General features: G+C 38.8%; 1 protein-coding gene across 1 annotated transcript in view; it reads right to left on the bottom strand.

The window, feature by feature from the left end:
• The window catches only part of dcc (DCC netrin 1 receptor), a 185,217-nt gene that overhangs the window by 128,674 nt on the left and 28,971 nt on the right, over positions 1–27,572 (bottom strand). The window contains exons 6-7 of the mRNA XM_053340503.1: positions 12,867–13,021; positions 11,394–11,514 (exon numbers count right to left, since the gene is read on the bottom strand). Of these exons, the coding sequence (XP_053196478.1) occupies positions 11,394–11,514; positions 12,867–13,021 (276 nt within the window). The remainder of the gene's footprint in view (positions 1–11,393; positions 11,515–12,866; positions 13,022–27,572) is intronic.

Genomic DNA, 27,572 nt, shown 5'->3' on the forward strand with positions numbered 1-27,572 from the left:
TTCCACTTTTTAAAAAAACATTTTATTAACGATTTAATGATTGAAATCTGAAAAAAGTGCATAAAAAGGGTTTTTATTCCTTTCTTCTCTAGTATTTATTCTATTTTATTGTTTTCTTCTTACCCTAACCCTAACCCATAACCAACCATCATTTCTATTTTACTTCATTACTTTTACTATTTTACTCCTAACATTTCCAGTTTTAACCTATTTATTCTATAATGACTTTATTTTATTCTTTCCTTTTTTAATTTATTACATTTTTATTAATATTTTATTATTTCATTATTATTTTTTTCCATGGAGTGAGTGTTTCCTTACTGCAGATTTGAGAGAGTAATTATGTTTCCTGAGTTCCTATTTCTAATGATTTTTCCCATTTATTTGTTGTGTTTGTTTGTTCTATAAAGCACTGCTATACCAATGAAGTTTGATTGATTGATTGATTGATTGATTGATTGATTGATTGATGAAAAAAGTGAAAGTTTCAAAGTGAACTTGTAGAGCAGCTGATAACAGCTCAGCCCAGGAAAGATCTACTTTGTTTCTTCAAGATTATGATTTGAAATGATGTTTAATTTCTTTGCATATGATTACTATATTTCCAACATATAACTGCTTTTATTGAACCTCCTCCACATTACTTGGCAAAAGCCTCAAAAAAAAAAAAAAGTAATCCTTTTACACACATTACAGTGTTATACGCTGGCTCATAAACGGGGCTCCTGTGATGGCAGCTTGTCTGCTTCCACCACCTACAACATGGATTCACACACACACACACACACACACACACACACACACACACACACACACACACATACACACACATACACACACACACACACACACACACACATACACACACACAACATTTCTGTAGAACCCAAGTCCTGATCTGTCTCACAAACAGATGGAGCAGTTAAACTGATATTGCATCAAACTGGAATCATTCCATATGAAAGCACCTATATGATCACTGCCTACTGTATATACACTAATCTTCAAAGCAGATTAGGACTATATTCTGTGTTTTAACAGCTGTTTATATGCTGCTGGAAACATTGTAAATACACGTTGTGATCCACACACAGATGTAGTTTCTAACTTATTGTGGAGCCTCCTCGTATCATGTTGTTCTGGAATTATGACATTAAACAAGTTCTCTATTAGTTTTTATTCACTACTTTCTACAGTCTTTGTGTGCTTTTTTTCATTTTTAAATTGGTTGGGACACACACACACACACACACACACACACACACACACACTTCTTCCTTTTGCTCTCAGGCAAACACTTAATATGTATCTCTACCTGTCACACACACACACGCACATACACACACTCATCTGGTCCTCACATGATAGAAGATGGGAAAGTAGAGGAGGCTACCATTACCATGGCAACAGACAGACACCCCCCCACACACACCAACCCTGTACCCCATCCCCCTCCTACACACACACACACACACACACACACACACACACACACACACTCCTGTTGAAGAGTGAAGAGTGGGGGTAGAGTAAAGTGTGTGTGTGTGTGTGTGTGTGTGTGTGTGTGTGTGTGTTTGTGTGTGTGTGTGTGTGTGTGGAGAGAGAGGGAGCAGAGGTGATGGAGTAAAAGCATTTCTCTGTGTGTGAGAGATAAAGTGTGTGTGCACGCATGTATGTCTGTGTGTGTGCGTGTGTGTGTGTGTGTGTGTGATGGGTTTGCTAAGGTCAGGCGCTCACTGTGGAATACAAATCTGTCATGGCTGACACACTTCCTCCTCTCTCTCTCCGTCTCTTTCTCTCGCTCGCCCTGCCCTTCGCTTGACCCTCCCGTCTTTCACTCTCTCTTTTCTCTTCTTTCCTCTGACTCCCTCTCCATCCACTCATCCATCCAGATCCTCCCTCTATCATCTCTCCTCCGTCGTCCACAGCATGGCGTCGGGCTATTTAATTTTATCGCTTCTCCTCTCTCTCTGTATCATTCTCTCTTCCTCCTCCTCCCCTCTTTCTTTCTCTCTATCCATCCATCCTGCTCTCTCTATCTCACTTTCAGCAGCTAGGAAATGATCAAGGATGACTCCCACTTTTTCTTCCTCTCCCTCTCTCTAGGCGTCACTTTACTTCCATTAGCAGTGTTAATATATGGGAGGAGGAAAAGAAAGGAAGCAGGAAAGAGCAAGAAAAGAAGTGAAGAACAGAAAAGTGAGAGAAAAACTGTTTCTTTTCAATTAGCAGCACATTTTCTTGTAATATCCTATCTAATCATATATTTAATTGTTATGCAAACCATTGTTTATATTTGTTCATTGTACTGTGTAATTGTATTATTCTGCTTATATTGTCCTCAATTACATGCTGATTAATCCAGAGGAATTATAACACAGTGAGAGAAGGAAGAAGAGAAAGTTTAGAGAGAGAAAAGGAAGTGAAAAGATCAAAGTGAAAGAAAGAGGAAAGGTTAATGAGGAGGGAAAATAATACACAACATTTACAAATGAGTTTCAGTTCTGATATTAAAATAATCTAGAAGGTAAGAGGAGAAGAAGACGAAGGGGGAAGAGGAGAAAGAGAAGAAGAAGATAGAGGGGAAAGGAGAAGGGAGAAGAAGAAGGGGGAAGAGGAGAAAGAGAACAACAACAAAGAAGAAAAGAGGAGAATGAGAAGAAGAAGAAGAAGAAGAAGAAGAAGAAGGGGGAGAGGAGAATAAAAAGAAGTAGAAAAAGAAGAGGAGGGGAAAAGGAGGAGAGGAACAGTAGAAAAAACAAGAAAGAAAAGGAGAAAAGAAGAAAAAGGAAAAGGAAGAGGAGAACAAGAAGAGGGAGGAAGAGGTAAAAAGAGGAGGGGTGAATGAGAAGAAGAAGAAAAGGGTAGAGGAGAAGGGGAAAGAAGAAAAAGAAGGGCAGGAGGAGAAAAATGGGGGAAAGAAGGAAGAGGGGGATTAGAGCTAGAAGGATAAGAAAAAGAAGAATGGGGAGGTGGAGGAGGGAAAGAAGAAGAAAAAGGAAGGAGAAAAGGAAAAAGAGGAAGATGTAGGGATCATCATCTTCTACATCTTCCTCTTCTTAGAAGTGATGAAAACCCAGTCTAACTCAGTTATTGTTTAGTAGTTCTGATTTAACCAGAAGATGGCGCTACAAACTGTGACACATTGACGGGTAACAATACAAGAGACATAGATGATGATGTCATTATCCTGAAGCCTTGTGTGATGTTTGTAAATGTATATAAAGCCATTGTCTTCCATTCAATCATGCTGCTATAAGAGGAAGAAGTGGATGAAAAGAGAAAGCCTCCTCCTTACAGCTAATTACAACCATTGTCCAGATGAGTTTCCATGGTGTCATGTGATGTAGTATCTCACTCCAAACACTGACTGGAAACAACTGTGATCCATGCAGCACAGTCTTTATCACAAGGCTAAACTGAGACAACACTTCAGCTCTAGTGTTTTCACATGGTCATTGATCAACTCACATCTGTACTGTTGTTCCTCACTTTCTACCATGCTGACAGTCAGTCTTTAAATATTACTGAATTTCATGAATTGGTGGTGGAGCTAGACCTGTCATGATTTATTGGACGATATATTGTCTCAGAAATAATCATGATAAACAATATTATTGTCATTTGAAGATCATTTTATACCACTGATATAATGATAATATAATAGTATAATAATGTAAGGGGGGGGGGGGGGGGGTCTTGTGTAAAAACACAGACTGTCATCATGGTTGGGGACAGAGTTATTTCCCTTGAATTCTTCTACAGTCTCCACTCAGGACTACACAGTGAGGAATGGAGGACACTACTAGCTTAGCTAATGTAACATGAATAGCATCTTAGCTGCTAATGTGAAGTGTGGTAATACTGAGGTTAAATGTCCATGTATCATATGATAAGTCCATATATAGTCATGATGTTGATAATTATGTTATTGTATGATAGGTCGATAACATAATTATTATCATTATATCAGTGGTATAAAATCATCTTCAAATGACAATAATATCGTTTATCGTGATTATTTCTGGGACAATATATCGTCTAATAAAAGTAGTAATGGTGAAAGTTGCTTTATTATATTACTGTTAATGATGATGCTGTTGCTCTTATTGTTTTTATGGTTATAACTCTGATCCCTGCATGTTGTTTTTACCCTGTAAACCTTACTTAGGAAAGGCACCGTATATATAAAGTTGTACTATTTTTTTATTTATTTATATATGTGCTTTACATATAAATACAGATCCTCCCACCGCTACTTGTTTGTGATTGGCCAGGAAGCAACAAAGCGACAGATTGATGATAAGAAGAGAGAGAAAGAAACATGACATTTAAAGTGAAAAGGTGAGGATGGTAACGTCACAGTAAAACCACAGGAGAGTGGATCTGCTTCACGACTGACGACAGGAAGATAAAACACCAGTGTTAAAAAATAAAATAAAAAAGTGCCTTGGTATTCACTGAAAGAAGGAGAGCTGAGGAGCTGCTACAAAATGAATGAAACGAAGAAGGTTGAGTCGCTCAAAGAGGAAGGAAGAAAAAGGGGGAGGGAACAAGAAAGAAACGACAAGTAAGGAGGGACAGAAACAATTAAATAACAAAAGAACCAATTAGAAAAAAAGAGGAGAGGGAATAATTAAAATCTGAACCTGTGAAAACAACAAGGACAGATGGAAAACACACAGAAAGAACCAAGAGACCAAGAAACAAAAGGAGTGAACAAAAAGGAAGAAACAATGAGAGAGTGCAGGAAGGAAACAAGTAGAGGAGGACAGCAGGAGAGGGTGACACACAGGTGAAAGAGTGAAAGATAGAGAGGGGGACAGATAGAAAATAAAGATTGGGATAAGGATAGATGGAGAGAAAAAATGAAAATCAGTGTGTTTTCTGACCTTCAAGCAGTAATACAACTGTAGACATTTGCAATTCAGACACACACACAAACACACATTTTGTCCTGTGATGGGTTTAAGAGCTCAAGAAACAAATGTAAAGAAATGAAAGAAGAAAAAGGCAAGAGGGCCAGGATCACTTTCTGACTGCTGAAAATAAATAAACCAGAGGAGAAAAGGAAGAATGGAGAGTGAGAGGAATGAATGAGAAAACTAAAGACAGGAGGTTGAGGAGAACAAGATTAGACCAAAGAGACATCACACATCAGTGGTCTGAGGTTTAAATCCTGATCCAGCTCCGGGGGTCAGATCCAGACCAGGATTTAAATGAGACTGCACTGCAGAGGGGGCAAGAGAGGAATGAGGAGACTGTAAAACAGAGAGAGAGAGAGAGAGAGAGAGAGAGAGAGAGAGAAGGAGATGGAGGGGCAATGTCTGCCACACTCATGTATGAATACATTAACATACACTCCAAACATACACACTATCAGACACATCAGAGGAGACACACTGATTCATGTAAATTAACACACACACACACACACACACACACACACACACACACACACACACACACACACACACGCACAAACAAAATAAACCTCAAAATATTCAACCACTGTCATTGTGGACACAGAAGTTGTGTTAGCAGTTGCTAGTAGCGGTTAGCTTAACATTTGTGTTGTTGATGGGACAAATGTTGATTTAAGAGTCATTATTCCTGTAAGTCGACATAATGGAGCCTGAACAGCTGCGTCCATCTCATTCACACTTATTAACATTCTTCTGTTGCTATATTTGAAGAAGATGACAGCTATCCAGCACCAAACACAACAAAAGAGTTACAAGTTAGCGACTAGGTGGTGAACATAGTGGAGCATTTAGCAGCTAAAGAGACAGATATGTTCCCAGTATTGGTGGAGCTAAAAGGAGAGTGAATGTAACCGTTCTCTGTTAGCTTCCTACAAGCTATATTATCAAGTGTGCTAGCTACAGTAATGCTATCGTAAGCTAGCTCACATTATTTGAATACAACAAATGTCTCTACCATGATCATCACCACAAATGATTGACATATGGATGAATAAAGAGAACTGGATACATGAAAGCTTCTCAGTGGCACATGAAGTCAAAAAATGTTATTTATCTTCCATGTAGCGTCCGCATTGTCAGGCACTATACACCTCAGCTAGGCTCAGAAAAATGTCTAGAAAAGAATCTATGGGAAAAATGTGATGTTGTCACACACACAGTTTGCTATGACGCTATGTCGAATTGAATTCAAAGCCTGGTGCTGTTCCTGGGGGTTTGTTATTTACTATAGTGCTCTACATTTACCCTCCAGCATTGTATTTAAATGTCTGAATGCTGAGTGTGCAAATATCTCCACTATATTTTGCCCTCTAATATTCCACCATGGAACAAAAAAAGTCCATGACATGTAAACTACTTTCTGCTAACAATTCCACAATGCAGTGCTCCACATTTTAAAGATGTGAAAACTACCATCATGTGACTCTACAGCTGATGGTGACGACACAAAATGATGACGATTAGTTAGTGTCTGAACTCTTGACTTGCTGCTCACTACTGAGTGAACTATGTAGTGTTTATTATACAGGGGGCAGTGAATGAGTGAACAAGGGTGCACTCACACTAGGCAATCGTACCGTGCCCAAGCACATTTGCCTCCTAAAGTCTGGAGTACAGCAAGTGTACCGTGCTTGAGTACGTTACACTTCCCTGGCACGGTAAGCTTGGAAGAGGTGTACTTGAGCACGGTACACTTGGTCACGCATGCACACTAGGGATTCATATTTTTCCCGAAAAGAAGACATTTTAAATCCCGGGAAAAGAAGACAACGATTTTTAAAAGTCAACACTAGCTTGTTAAAGTAAGTCATTTGGTGACTTCTAAGTCATTCGGTTAAACTGAGTCTTACTTTTACTGGCGTAGAGTTGAATCAGTACGTCTGCTTTTTACACAAGTATCTAGTACTGCACACTACACAGGCATGACTCAGAAGAACAAGCTTGCACTTTTTAATCATACAGCGTTGTGTTAATTGATCGGCTGTGTTGTGTTTTACCGGCACACAGCACGCAAACACACACTGTGCATGTTTTATGAGAGTAAACTGTCTATATGTTTTTGCGCAACATATGTGTTGGAGTCCACTGTGCTTGAGTACACTTGGGTTTGAGGTAATGTAAGTGCGGGCCAGCGGGGGACGGGGGAGGGGGGACATTCGTGCTTCAGCATGGTACGGTACAACTGGTCCTAGTGTGAGTGCGCCCTAAGGGAGTGATCTCTGACAAATCCTGTGTTTACAGGACAGACGAGCAAGTCAGCCACAGAAAACCAGCCAAGAACACTCTACTATTTCCATTTCTGTATCCATCTCTCTCTCTCTGTCTGTGTGTGTTTGTGTGTCTGTGTGTGTGTGTGTATGTGTGTGTTTGTGTGTGTGTGTGTGTGTGTGTGTGTGTATGTGTGTGTTTGTGTGTGTGTGTGTGTGTGTGTTGGTATTTTACCCGAGCGAAAGATGTAAATGTTAGATAGATGTCAAGACTGCGAGAGCAATATCGTGTGTGGGTGTGTATGTGTGAAGAGTCACTCCAAGGATCAAGAGGCCTGGCATCGTCAAGGGTAACAAGGTGGTATGCTGACAATCACACACACACACACACACATACACACAACCGCCATGATTTCTCATGGGAATGTCTGATTGGCCGCTGTGAGCCTGCTGGGATGCTCGGTTCCCGTGGCGATTGTAACCAAGCGATAACACCAACCATCTGACCCTCTTAATGCCGATTTGTGTGCCTGAGTCTGTGTGTGTGTGTGTGTGTGTGTGTGTGTGTGTGTGTGTGTGTGTGTGTGTGTGTGTGTGTGTCGCCATCTGTGCGGTAGCTCAGGGGACAAGCAACAAACTGAACAGTGATTAAAGCAGAGACAGAGAAAGGAAGGGAGGAAGAAAGAAATGAAGCAACAAAGAAACAAAAACAAAGTAACAAAAGACAGAAACAGAGGGATACCTGCATCTGTATGTCTTCATCAACCTGGCTGGTTGATGAAGAGAGAGAGAGAGAGAGAGAGAGAGAGAGAGAGAGAGAGAGAGAGAGAGAGAGAGAGAGAATGAAGAAGCAACCGTAGAGTCAAGTGTGAAAGCTATTAAACATTGAGTAACAGTAAAACTTGTTTTTACTACTAAAAGTTGATATTAAAGTTAGTCAGCACAATTTTTGAAGGACCTGAATTTGATGTGTTTTCTATGGTGTGTTTTCTTTTGCTGCGCTAGCTTAAAATGAGTGTAGTTGGCGTTCTAGAAAACAAAAAAACAAAAGGAGAAAACATGTAGTGTGTAATATAAACCCAACAGTGTAGAAATCACTGTGTAATCATCACAAATTTGAATTGGTTCAAAAATGTATGTCTTGTGGCATTTTGTTTTAGTAGTCACAGAAATGCTTAGTGTTGTGTTTTTTGTGGATATTTGAGTCAGAGTGATAAAGGACTTATGAGATAACTGCAAGCTCCTCCAAACTGAAAAAAAGACTATTGAATTAAAAAAAATTGTGAGCGTGAGGACAACTGTGAAGATTTTCAGTGCGTGGGAGGCACAAAGACACACTGCTGCTGTGTGTGGAGGAGTCAAGGAGCCACTCCACCAATCTCCACTGTGATTATACTACAACAAGAGCCCCCTAACTCAACTCAAACTAAGTAGTAGACTTAAATCAACAAAACTTTTTCATTAAAAATGCAACTCACATCTGAAGAGGAAATAAACAAGGACTACAGTCAATGCACCAAACACTACCCGGGTACTAAGAGAAACTGAAGGGTAGACCATTCATTTCTTTTCAGTTTGGTATTCTAAAAAGAGCTCTACATAAAGGGACTCATTTAAGTTGGTTCGAGTTCTTTTAAAAAGGTCTATACTTTTTCATTTAGCCAGTCTAAGTGAAATATATGAAAGGTTAATTTTGTTTTATTTTCAAGGGGGAGAATGTAGTTTGTCTTCTCCTTATAGAATCTAGACTAAATACATTTAATTGGCCTTTACCTATTTCACTATAACAGATAGTGACAGGTAGACAACTACTATGATAGTAAATTAGTCAGTATTAAAGTCTGTTAGTCTGTTAGTTGGTTAACTAGTATCTTAGTCCAGTCTTGTTTTTGAGTAACTCAGTCACACAGCTAGCTAGATAGCTAATGCATATAGCTGTCTAGTAGTTTATGTATGTTGGTAAGTAAGTTAGCCATCTAGTGTGTTAGTCATTTATAAGGAAGGTGGCTGGTTAATTTATTTTTTAGTCTGTCACATATTTAATGTTAATGAGCTAGACAGATAACTGAGGAGTATATCTGTCAGCTATGTAGACAACTAGTACATCAGTTAGCCAGTTAGCAAGCAAGTTATGGAGCTTTGCCATGATACAGTTCTAGCACAACTCGGCTCGACTCTACTTGTTTTCTTTTGCATTTCGGGGATAGCACCTGGTACTTTTTTAGTATCTGTTCTGGGAAGTTCCAAAGGAGCCGAGTAATGAGACGTCGACAGACTTTTGGCCACTGATTGGTCAGAGAGTGTCGTCACTGGAAGAGTCATGAGCGCGACGTCACACACAAGAATCAAAACGCCATTTTTAAATACCGGCACAATAGAGATTCACAGCGAGTTAGTTACAGCGAGTTTCAAACGAGTTAACATGGCTGTTGTAAAACGGGATGGTCCACGTTTCACATTAACAGTATCCTAAACATTCAAGAATACTACCACAATAATACACACTGTGACTGTAACTGTACTCAATGCCTCCTGCCCCGTTTCATTCTCTCTCTCTCTCTCTCTCTCTCACACACACACACACACACACACACACACACACACACACACACACACACACACACACACACACAGCTGCTGGGCCATTTAAATGCAGAGTGATTCTACAGTATTGTGCTGACCCAGGTGTTCTGCAGACTGGCTGAGCTGTTCACATCTTCATATATGCATGTTTGTGTGTGTGTGTGTGTGTGTGTGTGTGTGTGTGTGAGACAGAGAGAGAGGTGGTAGTAACTGCTGCTGTCAGACCATATGACTAACTGAGTTTTAATCCTGACACAAAAAAACAAAACAAATCAACCATTTTGCCAAAAAACCCGCCGACTCCCGTTGTTCTCTCAGCTGTGATCTGATTACTAATAAACTGAACATCAGACTAGAGCGCTTCCTGCTGGGAAACGCTTCAATAAATCACTGCTCTGTCTTAAACTCCGATGGATTCAGTAACCAGCTTGTGATGTCATTAAAATATGGCAGCACATGTGGCAGGACTGCAGGTTGTATACATCCAACTAAAGAAAAACATTTCCAGTTTAAACTTCATTAAAGCTTTGACACAGTGAGTCAACTGCTTTTCATCACAGAGAAAAAAAATCATTTTCAATAAAAAATATTTTTTTTTAGTAATGTAATTATGACTTATGTAACTTGGAATTATGACGTGCATGATTATACTTATTTATAATCCAGGCCTTATCATTTAACTCATGATTAAAACTTCCATAACATGTAATTATAACTTCTTTAAACTTGAAGTTGTGACTTATGTAATGTATATTATCATTTCTGTCACATAATCTAAAAGGACCTTAACTTGATTCATAATTATAAGTGCAATACATGATTATAAATTCCTTAAACTTAGTTATGACTTCCATAACTAAATAAGTTATGGCTTTAGTAACTCCTTAACATCTTAAACATGACTTCTGTGTAATAACAATAATAATCCCATAATAATCCCTGTGGTTTCTTAAATTAGAAGGTGATGAGTAATAATTGGAAGATACAGAAGTCAAAATCTGATGGAGCATGGCAGGTAGCAGGAATAGTTTTTCTCACATTTAAATGATCATTATTTTAATCATGCACAAACAAGTCATTTATGTAGAAATGACTTGTTTGTAACAATTGTCAAACATAAATTGAATCATTTGTGCTCCAGTTTTCTCTCTTATTAATGGTCCCAATAGTGCTGTCTCATTTTTACTCATACACACATGAAAGAACACGTTTCCACATGGTGGCGCCTTAACTATCTGAACTAACTATCAGTTCTGACGTGTATACCTACATCATCTTGTAAATAATACTAACTGTCATCTGTAGTGTGTAGCTATCTGCATTTACATCATGTAACTGGTCATTCTTCCCTTCACACACACAAGTATGGATGTGTGTTCAGTTAGCAGTAGCCACAGAAGCTAAATGTGTCTATATGGTGATAAACAGAAGATTCTACTGTAAACTCTGTGAAGCAGTGCAGCGCTCACTGCAACACAATGTAGGACAAAAAGGATCAAAACTAATGAGATGATGTCATTATAGACATGAAAATGAAAATTGATGACAGCAGGTTGTGTTTATTGAGGAGCAGCGGCAGGGTCATTGTGTGTGTGTGTGTGTGTGTGTGTGTTCCTACCTGGCTCTCTCAGCAGCAGTTGAGCCATGGCCTGTGAGCTGCCGGCGATGTTTTCAGCGACACACTGATAAAATCCTTCATCTGACTTCACCAGACCCAAAATCTGCAAGTTACTGCCATCCTGAACAATAAGAGACAAATATACACACATGTAAATAAAAACATTTCAAAGTCAGGATGGAATGGGATTTAGACCAATATGCCAAAACAAGAGAAAAAAAGCAGTGTGTGAGGGCATGGGTGTGTTTGGATATCTCTTTACAGCAGATTATGGGATTATAGATTATGAGAGATATCCAGATGATCAGATTATGAAATGTGTATTACTGACAGTCTCACTGCTAAACACTCATTATACAGTATTACAGATGATATTCTTGTTTCATAAATTCTTCATGGGTTATTGATATAATAATATGAATTTACTCTAATTTATTAAATAAAGGCTAATCCAATAAGGCCGAGTCCCAAATGCTGGCATGAACAAATAAAAGAAAATCCTAATAAAGGCTGGGTAGTAAACACTGAGGAGACTGTCAGCTCAGTTCTACAGTACATGTCATACTCTCTCACAATGCTTTTAGTCAGTCTTTTATTCTAATTGCTTCCACTTTACGTCTTGTTGGATTACTGTTAAACTACCCTGTTTTATTTATTTTATTATTATTAATATAGCACTAGTTGCAGTTTCTTCACTATTGTTGAGCCATTGCAACATAATCTCATTCTAATGTGCACTGCTTGGTGTGTAGTCTGATTGACAAATATCTATCATGAATCACAGGACACTGACAATAGTTTTTTGTGTTTTTGTAAATTTGTTTGGAATATATATATATATTTTTTCTTTTATTAAATAGTAATATATATATAAACCTGTTTTTGTAGTTGTTTTTTTCCTTTGTAATGATTAATTCTTAAATTATTAATATTGTACATAATTTATATTTACATAGTGGGTTAAACTATTTTATTTTTCAATAGTAAATTGCAAGTTTCTCCTTTTTTTCAATTTTACCTATATAATGTCTATTCCTTTGCATTTCACAACATTTTTTAAGTCTATATTAGCAATGTAAAGCTTTTCTTACCAGTGTATCTTGATTGATCGAGACAGTGTGCAGCAGCTTTTTTCAACTTTTGACATTTTTGGCTTGCAATACTTAAAAAAAAAGTTTCATTACAAATTGACTTTGACCTGTAATTCTTAACTTTAAGATTTTACAGTATGTGTTTTTGTTGATTCATTGATTCATTTGAATCTAAGTATTGTTGTTCTATTTAGATTTTTACTCTTTCTTCAATTATCTAGTTTGTGCTTGATGCTTCTAGCCGAGTGACTAATTAAAATTCTTTTAAATAACATTCACTATTATCTTATACATTTTGCTGCATGCTGATTCAAAGTTCCACCAATGAAAAGTAAAAACACAGTGTATTTTCTATATATGTGTGTGTGTGTGTTTGACTCACCACTATCTGGAAGTAGTCACTGGGGATGACTTCCTCTCCGTTCTTCATCCAGCGGACGCTCGGCGCTGGGTTTCCCGTCACGGCACATTCCAGCTCGATGTCTGTGGACTCGTAGGCGTACGTGTTGGTCGGGTAGTTCAGGAACTGAGGAGGCACTGCAGAAACCCAACAAAAAAAAAAACAGCCAATCACAATCTGTTGTCACTGTTCAGCACTTCTTCCTGCTGTTGTGTATTCACTTCATTTTACTTCAGGCTTGAGTTTCACATTAACAAGTTTCTGTAGCCGGCCTCACTTAATTACAAACTAATTAACGCAATTACACTGGGAGTCATGGGCTTATTACTGGAGAGCTTGTGTGTTTGATCTCATTACCCTCCGTGGATCATTACATCACCGTCACCTCGTGGTCAGATGCAGATTCATTTAACATTTTCAGGTAGTTTATGTGTGTGTTGGTGTATCCTGTATACTATATATAAACCCTAACTGTCAGGTTCACTAGAGAAACAACAACAGCAACAGGTTTCTAATTCAATCAGGTGGCTTGCTTTTTAGTTTGCAAGTATGAGTTCAAGTGAATTCAGAAGAACCTTTCCAGACTGATCAACAATTTCATTTTAAGTAGGTTTAGATAGATTTATCGTCTCCAATCCTGCTCTGGTGAGGAAGTCTTTGCGTTCTAGTTGAGATTTCAAAGACCTCAATGAATTGTGAGAAAATGTAGCTTCAAAAACAGCAGCAGTTTTCAGCATTGTTCTATTTATTGACTCCATAATTATCTTTAGGAGATGAAAGTGAGGTATACTGTGGAGTGGAGCAGTGAACTCCATCAGTAACAAACCAGACCGCCAGCATTAAATAAGTCAAACCAACTCTGAGGTGAAGGAAATAACTTGACTGCTCAGCGTGTTGTACAGTGATGTCTCTCCTGGAGCTGCTGGAGACATGATGTTAATACAAACACAGCAGAGCACTTTGTTATTCTCACACAGGCAGAAGACTGGAATATATTCAGTCAAATGTACTGTAGTGCACTTTTTTTAATTAAAAGTCTGCAGATGATTTATCTAGTGTCTGACTCTGCACAGATTATCAGCTGTTTCACCAGCTTTTTACTCATTTTATACTTCTATTGTTTTAGCTTGATGACGTACACATTTATGGTTTCATTCACAGTTCAAAATCTGGGAGAGGAGAGGTAAAGCAAGCAAGTAAGAAAGAAAACAAGAAAGAAAAAGAAACAAGAAATAAAGCAAGTAAACAAGAAATAAAGAAAGCAACAAAGAAAGAAAGCAACAAAGAAAGAAAGAAAGAAAAAGAAAGAGAAAGAAAGAAAAAGCAAGCAAGCAACACAGAAAGCAACAAAGCAAGAAAGAGAGGATTATTGGAGGATTACTGAAGGACACACAAGCAGGTGTCAGTGTAGGAAGTGAAAAGACAGAGAAATAAAGACATCAGTGCATAAGAAGAAAGAGAAATAACAGAAGGAAGAAATGACAAAAAAAGTGAGAGACATGATGAAGAGGAAAAAAGGCAATTTAGACACTGCTTGAAGAACAGAAGAATAGGAGAACAGTAATAGATATACACAGAGAAAGAGGTGGACAAGGGAAGAGAGAAAGATGAAAAAAGAAATAGAGGAGAGGCAGAAAGTTAAGAGGGGAGTAGAGTTGTGTATGTGTGTCTTCCCTCCCATCAATATATCATTATGTGGAGGTGTAACTTTATCACTGCAGTAATGCTCTAATTAAGAGCTAACGATTTCCTTTAAAGTGGGAGCTGCTGCTGCTGCTGCTTCACCACACCAGCAGCTACACCAGCAGCTACACACCAACCCACACACCAACCCACACACCAAACCACACACCAAACCACACACCAACCCACACACCAAACCACACACCAAACCACACAGGTCAACACGTGTCCAGGAATTAGCCTGAGATGCCAAACAACACAAATGAACTCAGCGGGAGCAAAGTCGTTGAAAACTGTGCTAATTCGACTGCAGTTCCTCTAAACGGCCACTAGATGCTGCACTGAGAGATTGCATAGAAGTGAATGGGAAATCCTGCCGAATCAAAAAATGACTGATTCAGCTGTGTCCCAATTCCAAGTCCTATGTCAAATGTTCAAGTGCTGTTTATCCAAAGCAATCTACTGTTTGGTAATCACAGGAAATGATGCGTAATGCGCGGGGATAACACCTGACCACCTGCGATTGTATTGGGTGATGAGATTTCAGACAATTGGCGATAATCTACTTTGATAGAACAGATGATCTCTCAACTATTTGATTTATAATGCAATCTCCTGTGTCAGCACGTGATACAACACAACCGTTTAAGCTTTTGAACCCAACAGTGTTCTTGCTTGCTTTGATCCTCTCTATTAACAGGCTTATAGCAGGGTCACTACATGTGTCACTCAGACATACAGTATATTGTTTTGTTTTTTTGCAGTTGTTTGTTTTTATTGTTTTTATTCAAGATAGGTTGAGTCCAGTGAATGTACGATGATTCCCATAGAATTTTGAGAGTCTATGGTGGTTGGACCTCAGTTTGGCCCTCTAGGGGGGTCCGTTAGCATGCTCTACTGGAAGAACATTTTGTCCATTTCTAAACCTATTTTGAGAGCATGTGGATATATCTATAAAATGTTGATATTTCAGTTCTGAAACTAAGAAAGCAGAAGTGATCATCCGATTTCAAGTAGTTCATAAAATAGTGTTAAATTTTGGCATTTTTCAGTAAGTATCTTTTACTACATCGTTTTAAGTTTGTGTTGTGGTTCTTCAAATTACTGTCTGTCAACTGCCTTTGCTTATCAATAAAAGACTCGACTTCTAGATGACTTAGAAGTGGATCAGGCTCATAGTTGATTTAAAGTACAGATGGAAAGAAGTAAAACATATCTTTGGTGCAGACAGGCATAACCTACATGTCAACTCTTCTCCATTTCCCCTATTTAAACTGTGTAGCCTATTGCAAAGATTGTAGAGCCTACAGCACTCTAGTCTAGAATAGTTGTTTTCAGGCGTATTCAGACATTTTGGTTAAAAATTAATTGTGTGTTGTTTGTGACGAGAGCAGTCACCAGACTATGGCAAACAAAGACCTATTATTTAGTTCTTAAAGTCTTTTTCTTCGACTGTACCTCTACTATGGCTCACCTGTCTCGTGTCACAAGCGACATTAACTCACATGAGCAGGAGAAGGGAGGGGAGGGTGGCAGAGTAGTAGCTCTGGTTCAGGGTGAGATGCTTTACTGAAGCAACCAGTCGAAACAACGTTTTGGAGAGTGTACAGATATGCTGGGCTTATTATGGAACTGTGGAGGCACAAATTGAGGTATTAGAACCATGTTGATGGGACTATCTGAGCTTTAGTCATGTCAAAAAGTGTATGAAGGTAATTTACTTACATTATTTCTATTTAACATTACAGTTAAAAGGTGTGAAGTTAGATCAGACTGTGTGTGCATGTGCGTGTGTGTGTGTGTGTGTGTGTCTCTTCCTCTTCAGCAGTCCCCTTATTTGTCATATAAGACGACTGCTGCTTCCCCAGCAGCCTTTATTGTGTTTGGGGAATTCCCACAGTGATTGTTTGGATGTTTTTCTTCCTTTAATTTTTATGTTTAACTTTTCTTTTCTTGCAAACCTGCAGGTTTAACACTGATTACCTGGTCACCTGAGGAGATATGATAATGAAAGCGTTTGTGTTTCCTGGAGGCTCTTTGTGATAGCGACGACAGCGGGCAGAACGCCGCTTTAATACAAGTCTACTTCCTGATGCAAACAACTGAGAGTGGCCATTCACATGCTAATGAGATGCATCAACAACTAGCTGACCTCCACCAGACACAAGACGTCTGATTCCACACACACACACACACTTATTGTTTGTAAAGGACAATATAACTGACTATTTCCTGCAAATGGTTAAAATAATTAAATTGTTAATGAAATGTGATAGACACCATTCAAAACGGAGAGGAAAGAATGATCTATGTCTTTCTTTCACACACACACACACAAAATCAGTGATGCTACCTCTCTATAGCTCCACTATAATAACTTCCACTCTGTATTCAAATGGAAATCAGCTCCATCATTCATTTCAGTGAACATCTGCTGTGTGTGTGTGTGTGTGTGTGTGTGTGTGTGTGTGTGTGTGTGTGTGTGTGTGTGATGATAGTACCCAGTGAAGGACACAAACACACACACACACACACACACACACACACACACACAGGCTGAATTAAAGTCTCAGTTCTCTTCGTGTGAACACAAACTCGTTAGGAGCCTCTTTCAATCTGCACTTAACCACCAATTATCTGTCATTAAGTACATCCATGGAGATTCACTATATACACACACACACACACACACAAACACACACACCTTATCATTCACTGTGGACATGATGTGTGAAAGAGTTAACATGCTATAAAGCCACTGTCATTCAAGATAGCAGTGCTATGGATGGCTGGAGGTTATTATTCTCACTATTACTCAACTTAAAGGTGATGTATCATGTAGATTTCTATATTTACATTATGGAGCGCTACTAGACTATTTAGACTATTTATTTATCTCATACTGGCCCTTTACTCAGCCCCTTAGTTCTGCCTCTTTCTGGAACAAGCCATTTTAGTTCCTGTCTCTAAAACATGTGAGTTGACAAATATACATTTTTGTTTGTTATTTTCAGAGTTGACACTGAATGCAATTTTTGAATTATTCACAGAAGACATATTTTAACAAAATATAAATATCCCAAATATGGCCAAAATTAAAGGATCTTATATTTCCCATAATTCAACTGAATAGTATACTTTCGCTTTATGTTCCTTCCCTTTTGATTGGCACACAAACCTGTAACACAGGCTTTGTGTCAAACCCAGATGACATCACTATGACAAGTCTCGACAGCTGTTTATTATCAGCTTGTTTTAATATATTGGAATGGATATATGGATTGAGACTGCATTACCATGTCATCCCCAGCTGCATGTGTTTTTAATGTTCAATAAAGTTCTAAATTCACAGATGACATTAAACAACTGTTTTCAGTGATTCATGTTTTAAAAAAAGGGGGGATGCCCCTTTAATATACAGCAATATATAGTTTGAAATATTCTTCTTATGACTTTCAAGTATTCAGATGCTTTATTCACAATGTAGCACCATAATGTAAAATTTAAAACTCCATTCTAATTAGACTTGAATGAAAGCGCTAAGGTTTTATCAACCAAATGTCATTTAAATTAAAGTGAAAGTATCTAAATTTTAATGGGCTATTATGCAGAATAGCACATATCAGTGTTATATTATTACATAATGTATTATTAGCTTTTTATTCATGATGCATTAACATGCAAGCAGCATTTTAATGTTGTTACTGGCAGAGATGATTCTACTCAGTTCATACAGTGTATAACAACACATTATGCATCATGTATTTTACATGCGTACAGTGGGTTTTTTTTAAAAATTGTATCTTAATTGGCAAACACACAGACAAAAAAGTAACAGTAATTAAAGTTTTTGTAATTCGTATTTGTTACTTTGAATGTATAAATTCACCATTTGGCTTAATCTGACACATTATATCACAGTGATTAGAGCTCAACCCATATTGGCCTATCACAGAGATATCTGTATCAGTGTTTATGCCATCTGACATGTGCCCATTTTATTTTCTTTAAAGATATATAGGTCATGTTTTATTTAGTTTTCGTTAACTGTTTCGGTGCACTGATGTCATTTTATTAAAATGACATGTATTCTTAAACTGTATAATAACTTGCCTCTTTTACATATCTTTGTCCAAAGTGTTTGGTAACCACATTTGAGGGACTATTATAATAAATGTGTGTTTATATATTCTGTAGCTATATGTAACATTATTGGCCGATACTGATATCAGATTTTTTTTTTACTACCTAATATTGACATCGGACCCAAAAATCCAGTATAGTTTGGGCCCTTATAGTGATGTTAATTAGTGTGTGTTTTTCCTGAATGTTCAAATCTGAACAATATTCAATCTGCAAATCAAGACTTGGACTCAGGCCAGCACAGATGTGTAAGAGCGGGAGAAGTTTAGACAGCATCAAGGGACAAACTGTTGCCTGCAACCTTGCTAAATGATACTGTTTGTTCACACTTTCATACAGTGGCTGTAACAATAAAAAACTAAGATAAAAACTGAAAAAATACTGACTATAAATAGAACCGAAAATGGCGTTTAGGATTAGAATTTAACACTTGTTGAGTTTAAATTAAAGCAGCTCAAACTCTCAGTAATCTGGTTAGGCTTCAGTGCCAGGCTCAAGCAGCACTATGAAACGCTTTTTTAATATATCTAACATTATTTAAGTCCCCTCTGATCCTCCTCTGACCCAACGCAGACCAACACACGGGTTAAATCTCATTTTTCTACTGAATTAAGGTGAATGGATTTTCCATCAGAGGAAGAGAGAGAGAGAGAGAGAGAGAGAGAGAGAGAGAGAGAGAGAGAGAGAGAGAGAGAGAGAGAGAGAGAGAGAGAGATAGAGATAGAGACAGAGAGAGAGAGAGAGAGAGAGAGAGAGAGCAGGGCAGAGTGATTACAGCGGCGCCGAGGGACAAAACATCAGGGAAACCCACTAAAAAAAACATTCCTACAATCTGTTCATAATAACGGGCTTCCCTTTATTTTACTCAACTGCAGACGACTAGCTCTTAATTTGAAACAACCTTAAAGCAGCTTTTACTTTGAAGCGTGCAGATTTTGCAACACTTTGAAGGAAACCAATTCCATAAGCACAAGTCTACTCACCACTCACCTTCTTTTTCTTACACAACAATACTGTTTCTAACTTTTTTTCACTGTTTTCATATTTAACTCGAAGCGCTTCTACTTTGCTCAAAAGGCACATCTGCATCAAAAGGAGAAACTGAGCAGCAGATGTGTTGTTGTACTGGTGGCATTGGTGTTGTAGAAATGTACATTATACTGAAGATACTGAGAATTTACATGATTGTTTTTGCTATTTCCATCAAAAAAATGGACTTTTCTCTGCTATCTGAACACAGAAGTGAAAGACAGCTGTGCTTTTTTTTTAAGGGGGGGGGGGGGGTTTCTTCCTCGACTGCAGCTCACAGCAGGACTGCAGACTTCCAGCTGGATGCCTGGGCAGCTGTTTAACCAGGCAGCGGTGGCAGTCATGGTAGCAGGATGACACAGTGGATGTTTGTAATGCCTAATTAGATCTGTGTGGTCCTCGCTGTCCGACAGCCTTGACCCAAATCCTGTCAGATCGGCGTAGTCGTGTTTCCCGCCGAGAGACGCGGGCGGGCCGAGGCACCTTAGGCCGACCTCACCTGTCGTTCCCAGCCGGAGCCGTCGGTCCGGACAAGCGGGTGAAAGCCTGCATGAGGGTAATGGCTGTGGACAGAAGAGGCAGGAGGGACGAGGAAGGATGCTGACAGACACTGAGAAGGAGCAACGTGAGGTGAAAGGTCAGAGAAGCTGCTGAGTACAAACTGCAGCCAGAAGCCAGACTGTTCATGTGTAGAAGGACAGAATAAGAGAAATACCTCTTTAAATTCAGTTGGTACAAACAGATTGCACTAAAACTGAATATCCCATTAGAATAACATTCACTTCTCAAATTACCCCCCAAAACCAGCAGCCAGAGCTATTTTACATAATATCAATTTCCAAACAAAAGAAGCCACAGATGGGAGGATTAAGGGCGGCAAACAAGGACGAAACGGATGGCAGTCTGACTGCCGAGAAGGAACGGGAATATCCCAAGATTCATCACAAACATCTAAACAATCTGCAGCTCCGAAAAGAGACAGATGGTAAAAGTGAACAGATGTCCGGAACTGATGAGCTCACGTTTTTTCCACTTTGATGTGAGATGTTTGTTGTCTCCGGTACGAGCCGTGGAGGAAGAGGAAGGTGACAAGCAGTGACTTCCTTTTCTTGATAATCAGCCGTTGACTCGGAGATCAAATGTGGCACGATGGGTAGTAAACACCGAGCGGGTCAGTTCTCTCAGGGTCGAGTCGCGCTGAAAAGTCACGTTAAGTCCTTTTCATTTTCCCCTCTGTGACTTGATTGAGTTCTAATCCTGGATTACAAAGTTGAAGAGACAAAGGACAGGTCAGGCTGATTTGATTCGTTGGCCGGGCCGGGGCGCTCAGCGGGCGCATTAAAAACCTGCCATCAGGCAGAAAGAAATGAGCAGCGGCGGCGGCGCTCTGGACGGACTGAGACGGATTAAACAGTCTGAACATACGTGAGCAAAGAGCCGGCAACACTTTAATCTGTAACGCAGAGCCAGTTCACAAAGAGACACTGATTAACTGAGAGACGGTTTGAGTTCTGAGACAGAATCAGAGTTCATCATGTAGTCTGGGCATCATGGGGTTTGGGGTGGAATGAAAAGCTACTATGTGTATTTGTAACCTTGGGACGAGGCTTCATTAGAACCCTGCACAAGCTGACTGATTCAGATCCAAGCATGCCAATTATAGGTGTGAAAACCTACATTTGTTTACATTTTGGTGAATTAAAAGTCATGCTGCCTTTAGCTATGATCAGTTTCCACACTATGTACAAACATGTTTTAAGGAGCACCTTTTCATAAATATTACTGTACATACTCAAAAGCTGTCAAATCCTCTGTATCTGGTAAAATATTCTCCTTCAGTAGCACACCAGCTTCTCCCTGTTCTCCCGTTTCATCAAACGTTGGTATTTCACACTAAAATATGTTAAAGTGAAATTGAGGGCAGAGAGACGTCCAACAGATCCAGATGTGACTCAGCTTCCCCCCCACAGGCAAGTTTCACTCCATCTACCCAAATTAAATGCTTCCTTTAAAAAATATATATATACATATAATTTTTCCCACTTTTTATGTGGATGTCCAATCAGTATAGTCGATTGAGGCAATCAACTACACTGATTGGACTTCTACTAATTCCACAAGGCGTGCTATATTGATTGTAAAAGCTCTGTTTTTCTGAGTTTTCAGAAGCATGCCTACATTTACCAGGATGCATTGTGCTCATCCTATCCAATCAGATGCTAACGTTGCGTTCACAGATGTAGCTGACGAGTACAATGCCAGTACGTTACTAAAGCTTTTCATTTATAAAACAGGTTTCCTGGCTTGTAACGGTTTGTAATCATATCAAGAAGAAACTGTATGCTGTAGTTGTAGATCAGTGCAAACTTACCAACAGGTTTTGGGCGATGACAGGACCGACAAAGCCTAACGAGGTACATACAAGTTACTCTCAACACCTGATAAACTTGAGCCATTATTTAACTATTTTATTGATTAACGTGGACTTATTTCAGTAAAAGTCTAATGGAAATGGCTAGTTTACAAGTGATCCATAACCAATCATTGTTATGTTAAATTGAGTAGTAGGTACTGGCAAGAAATGCTCTTCCTCTGCTCTGGGAACTCCTATCTGAACTGTTAGCAACAGAAGTCATAGTGTCTCTGCTCTGTTATGTATAAAATCAGATATAATATTGTCAGAAGTTTGTTGAAGTTCATTGTTCACTGCCTAGTTTGACCCGATGTTTCTGTAGACAGTAGATGACAGTAGATGATAAATCTAAAGACCTTTTAACCCAGTTTCTAAACGACTTCATGATGATCTACTGGCCAGAAAGATTATTTAACAAAATCTCTGTGTGTCAAAAGTCACCGGATATCTCTGATTAAACTGAAATTGTTTTTCTGATAAAAAACCCCAATATGGAGCCACATAGGGACAAGTCTGAAATATGAGTGATGAGCAGTTTTGGCTGGACTTATGAACATATTGACAAACCAAATATCCTCCCTCTGTATTAGCGAAGACTTCCCCCTCTCTGCAGGAGCTCCATGGCAGCACTCTCTCTCTCTCTCTCTCTCCTGTCTCTCTTTCATGTCTTTCACTCGCTGGTTCAGTGTTTTTCGGGCGACTGGCGGCATGGCCGGCCGCCGGCGCAGCGGGGGAGTTTGGCAGCTTGTTAAATGTTTTCTAAAAAACACCCACAGTAATTCACAGAGCCTGTAATTAATCAGGAGAGGAATCCCGCAGGCCACAACTAGGAGGTGTGTGTGTGTGTGCATGTCGTCTTTCCTGGAGAGGTACTTCATGATTCCACAGTGAAGTGACACAATCAGCGCTGATCATGGAGACTAAACCAATCTGTGTTTTACTGCTGTGAAGCAGTCTGTGTATATATATATGTGTGTGTGTGTGTGTGTGTGTGTGTGTGTGTGTGTGTGTGTGTGTTTGGGGGGTTTTTTTAAGCAATGTTTCAATTAACAGGAAAGAAGTCTCATTTTAAACCAGTGTGTAAAGCTTTAGCTCAGATGTGGCTGCACTGCAGGATGGACTCACTCATTAGAAACGCTGACGTTGTGTTTCCCAGAAGAAGAAAGCATTGAGCTAAAGATGTTGATGATCATGATAAATATCTGCTGGTGAAATGTAACTTTTAACATTACAACAACTTGACTTATGTTGTTCCTCTTTCCTTAATAATTAGTAGCAGAAGATGTTAACGTTTTTGGAATGGTCTACATAGCAAGCGTGAAAACCAAGGAGGAACTTGACATGGACAATCTTTGGGAATTCACCCATGTAAGTGAATCTGCTGATCATGACAAAATCATTAGAATTAATTTACATGCTGGAGGCCTCAACACTGTAACAAATGATTTTGAAAGAGTTATACATGCTTTTATCTCGTCCCGGCTCTGGCTCGACTACTGTAAAGCCCTTCATGTTGGTGTCAGCCAGGCCTTCTTTTCATGCTTGCACTCGGTCCAAAATGCTGCAGCTTGTCTTTTAACAAGAACATTTCCCCTGGCTCATTGGCTCCCTGTACACTTCACAATTGATTTTAGGATTTCACTCTTTGCCTACAAATCATTAAACGGGCTAGCTCCAAACATGTCTCTCTGATCTTTTACAACCACATGTTCCATCAAGGACGCTCGGGTCTACTGACCAGTTGCTTGTAGTTGTGCCTGGATCAAGGTTGAAGCACAAGGGAGATCTGGTATTTTCAGTGGTAGCCCCCCAAAACTCTGGAACGAGTTGCCAGAATACCAGAACTACAATAACACTAAAATACCCTCATAGAACATAACCATAATAACACTCTTAAAACACTACAACAACCTTATGACAACACTATAGCCCCTGTATATTGTGATGGGACAGTATTGTCAACAGGTTGTCATGTTGTACGAGCAGTAGTTGCAGTCCACTATGTGACTCACTCTCTGTCTCTCTCTCTCTCTCTCTCTCTCCCTCATACAGCCTGTATGATTTTTTTCCATTAGCGTCCGGCGCTAACACCAGCAGCCGCCGCTGACAGTGAATATGAATGATAGCCGCCGCGCTAGCCCCCGTTTCTCACTGCTTTCATTAAGCCGCTAACAGGAACCAGCTAATGAGCCGGGCTGCGCTCATTATTATGGGAAACAACACGCACATTCGTTATCCTAATCATCTAATCATGGTCACTGCCCTGTGGAGTCAGAACACACACATCTCCATACATCACCATGCTGTGGAGATTCATCAGCATCTAACTGCCTCCATTTGCAAAAACAAAGTGTAATGGGGCATATTAGCACAACATATTTCTACTTTATTGGTTTAATAGAAATGCAAGACGGAGACTGGAGAAGTCAGCTTGTCACACGGCCAACAACCAACTTTTCTATGAAAAATGTAACATTCACAGACTTTTTTTAAACCATCTTCTTACCACCAGCTTCAACTCTTTCTGCATGTCCTCATTAGACTTTTGGACACAGTAAATGTCAAATGTTCGAGATCAGGCATGGCCCAACTTATTCCATAAATGGCTGTGTGCCATTTGGATGATGACACACACTTCAACCGATCAGCTGTCTGAAGACTGAAATCAGCTGATGAATTGAGTCAAGCCTGGTGTTGTCCTGCTTGGTGGGAGTGAAAACCTGCAGCTACATGAACCTTAGTGAAATATTTTGGACACCTCTGGCATAAGGATTGAATAATATATAGAGTTTACTGTATATGCCAACCTAAATAAATGAGTTGCAGGTTAACGTATGACAAAAAGAAAAATGTGATAAATGTCACATCAACCTCTCTCTACACTGAGCACGTATATTTGTTAACATCACTACACACTTAATGAAACTTGATCAGTCTTCCTTCCCTTGTTTAATTTGCCTGTACATTGTTACAAACAGGAAACATCATCATACACCATAAATATAGCATTAAATAGCCAGTATGCAGATAACTGAGTCTCTGCTATAACAGGCCACGTTGTAAATTCCATGTCTATTTCCACAACACTAATATAATTGACTGACCGTTCTACTACTCTCACTTTTAACAGATATTATTTTTTCATTTGACTAATTATTTCCATTCACTTCTACTTCAGCGCTGTTCTGAGCACTTCCATAGATGCTTGAAAGCCTTCCAGCAGCTCAAACTGCACAACCAATTACTTTTCTGTAGGATTTTAATGTGAAACTTCACAGTGTGTTGAGTTTTATAAACTTTTGCTTAACCATTCCAACACATATTTTTTGGAAATGATGGTAAATCGGCCTTATTTAAATGAATTATACCTCATTTTTGAGTTAATGCCTGTTGTTCTGCTGGTTCAAAATTGACCCGAGGAAAACAGGAGGGTTATTTGTGTTAAAAAGTGAGCTGGGCAGAGTGGTGTGTGTGTGTGTGTGTGTGTGTGTGTGTGTGTGTGCGTGTGTGTGTGTGTGTGTGTGTGTGTGTGTGTGTGTGTGTGTGTGTGTGTGTGTGTGTGTGTGTGTGCGTGTGTGTGTGTGTGTGACATGACAGGACATGACTCTGCTGTTGAGCTGTAGTGTTAAACATTTCCTCTCTGTGTGTACCTGTAGCTTGTTATTCCTGCACTGGAGTCCATAAATATGCAAAGGAAAGAGTGGAAATGTAGTGTGTAAGTAAACTGTTCACCTTATCAAATATATTTAATTTGCAGATGAGGCAGGGGGAGATAAAAGGCAGGCATGGAGGGGTGTGGGAGTGTGTGTGTGGGGGGGGGGGGGTGATATATAAATCCAGAGTGTATTCACAGATCGCTGGAGGCTCGACACGATAAGCAAAAGAACCTCTGTTTAAATCCCTGTCTCCTTCAGCTCTGAAATGTTTTATCAAAGAGCATTTTAGTTGAGAAATGACAGGAAATAGATTAAAATATTGTGCAGCATAAGTGCAGCAAGGCTTCAACATCAGCCAACCTGTGTTTATCATAAACACTGAAATTACTCATCACACCAGCTTCAGCTCTGCTTTCAATTTGACTTTTTTCTAAATGAATTTCACTTTTTCTTTCCTCCTTACTTTGAAACCTCTTTTTCCTCCTGCTTCTCTAATGCTGTCTCTTTCTTCATTTCATCCTTTCTGACGGACCTTCTGTTAATGCTGTTGGCATGTTATATTTAAATTGTTTTTTTCTGGTTAAATGAACCTGAACTGTAACTTTTCTACTTTCTACAGCAGTGCTGAGAGTCAGTTGAGAGTGAACTGGCCAATGGTTGTTATATTGTCAGCTTAAATGATGTGACTGTGTTGTTCTTATTGTAATACATTGTCTAATTGACTTTTTATACTATTTTAAAAGCAAATACTAACTACAGAGACACACAGCTTTATTTTATTCATTTAACCATTAGAAAGAATGTACATTTGCCAAAATGTCAAACTACTCCTTTAATAATGTAGCATTTGAGAGGTTCTTTGTCAGTAATAGACTGTAACAACCATGTAAATAACACTTACATTAGCATATCTTAGAGGGAGATGGATTTTTTACCATTTGACAGATAAAATGTATATAGAGTGAGCAGAAACAATAAGGACTGAAGCTGCAGCTGATATTTGGAGTGAATACTACTGAACTGTGTATATTTTGTATTTCTGTATTGCAGCATATTAGATAAGAATATATCAGTATTCACTTCCAGTCAAAAGCCATGTTTATGAATGCTGCAACACTTTCAACTCAACTTTTCACTATTTTTTATTTTTGATATACTTTATTATTTTAAGCCCAAATGTAATTGGTCTAAAGTTAAAAGTTCTCCTTCAATCAAAACGTTGTTTTCCTTTCTGTTCCAGTTGGAGGTTTGAGTTTATTTGAGTTGATTGAAAATCTGATTTTAAGAGTCGGAGCTTACGAGCTTAATTTGTGACATTTTTTTAATTTTATTTTATTCATAAGAAATAATGAATCACAACTAATTTAGAAGCTAATACTGACACAGTATGGACATAATGGTAAAGTAAGGTAGGGTACACTTCATTGATCTCCCTTGGGGGAAATTGAAAATGTAGCCTTGTAATGAAGTGATAAAAAATGGAATTAAAATGAAATAAAATTGTATATACAATAAATCTCTAAGATAATGTGTAATCATATAAATCCCATATAATATCTACACGTGTGCAATGTTCCTGGCTCCTTCCTGCCTCATGTGAAAACTTGAAACATCCACTGCACATACAAAGAGAATAGACTTTACAGTGAAGTAGGCGATGACTTCATACATACACACTGGACTTTATAATGAGGGAGAATGAGTGGACGTCATGCTAAGGACTATAAAGTGTTAATTATCCAGAAACAAATAAAGAGTGTCTTT

This window comes from Scomber japonicus, chromosome 19, assembly GCF_027409825.1.
Source record: "Scomber japonicus isolate fScoJap1 chromosome 19, fScoJap1.pri, whole genome shotgun sequence".
NCBI classification, from domain to species: Eukaryota; Metazoa; Chordata; class Actinopteri; order Scombriformes; family Scombridae; genus Scomber; species Scomber japonicus.